The 1,135-nt window shown below is 36.8% G+C and overlaps 1 protein-coding gene across 1 annotated transcript in view; it reads right to left on the bottom strand.

Moving 5' to 3' along the window:
* Positions 1 to 780: 780 nt before the first annotated feature.
* The window catches only part of TMEM71 (transmembrane protein 71), an 8,433-nt gene continuing 8,078 nt past the window's right edge, over positions 781 to 1,135 (bottom strand). Inside the window, exon 9 of the mRNA XM_027898470.1 lies at positions 781 to 884. Within this exon, the coding sequence (XP_027754271.1) occupies position 884 (1 nt within the window). The 3' untranslated portion in view covers positions 781 to 883. The remainder of the gene's footprint in view (positions 885 to 1,135) is intronic.

Here is a 1,135-nt window from a genome sequence, read left to right as displayed (position 1 = left end):
CCAGGGTGGTGTGCTAAGACCCTTGGAAGCTCAAAAAGTGAGACTATGATTGCAATAGGGCTCTCCAAAACACGCCTTGCTGTTTCTAACTTCCAACTTCTAATAATCAATTCAAAGGCTAAAAGGTTTGTCAGATGGTCATATTGCCCTTGGGATTCACTGAACTCCTGAACACTGACAGTGTCAGAAACAAACAAGATCCTCTTGAGCTTCACTTTCACCCCATAAAAGTTCAGATAAGCCCAAACTTTTTAGTCTTAACAGCATTTTAGATTTTAGACCTTTAGAGTTTGCATAAAAAATGCATAAAGATGCATAAAAAGTAAAAGAACAATAATTCATAAATCCAGCACATCCATACGTGCTTTCAGCATGAAGGCCCGTGTGTGAGCTTTATCTAAGGATATAATTCAGATGCCCTAAACGTGTAAGAATTTTTCTCCAGAAGGATTTAAAAGCTACATCTCTGTGCAACACCTGAAACACAGAAATAATGCAGTCTGAAACAGCAACATCAGCACCTTTATTCAAGTGATCAGGCTGATTTAATTCTCCTTTCTAAGACATTTATCAGATTGCAGTATCAGCCAAAGGAAAAGCTCTCCAGAACCTAATGGTGCATTGGGTTAGTGGGCCCAAGTTATGTCAATTCTGTAGTCCCTGGAAGGTGGTGATGGGGCTGGCATCATAATTAGATCCTTTTATTTTTTCCCATTAAAAAAAAAAAAAAAAAAAAAAAAAAAAAAAAAAAAAAAAAAAAAAAAAAAGGCTCTGTTTGGTGGCCTGAGAGAGCAAGGACTTCAGTGCCACACTATGGATTCTTAGGTTACCCTTCTTCGCCTGTTTCTGTCTGTGTTATGACATATTAGGTTTATCTTCCTTTTCTGCCAACAAATAGGTGCTACAAAATTTATTGCACATTATGAAAAGGCAAGTTTTCAAAATAAACAGAAAGTTCCTGTGAATACAAATCAGTAACAGGAAAAGCCAAATACTTCAATAGTAACTTCAGATCTTGTTTTCTGACATGAAAACAACAGCAGGAATTTCTCCTTCCTCTTCTTCATATAAAACTTCAAAATTCCTCTATTCACCACATGACACTGGAGCCACTTACCAAAACTTTGTGGTTTTG

Source organism: Empidonax traillii, unplaced genomic scaffold (assembly GCF_003031625.1).
Source record: "Empidonax traillii isolate 1590-97213 ecotype Southwest subspecies unplaced genomic scaffold, ASM303162v1 scaffold598:size422692, whole genome shotgun sequence".
NCBI classification, from domain to species: domain Eukaryota; kingdom Metazoa; phylum Chordata; class Aves; order Passeriformes; family Tyrannidae; genus Empidonax; species Empidonax traillii.
The sequence above is the reverse complement of the archived record's forward strand: the minus strand, read 5'-3'. Positions and strand labels throughout refer to the sequence as shown.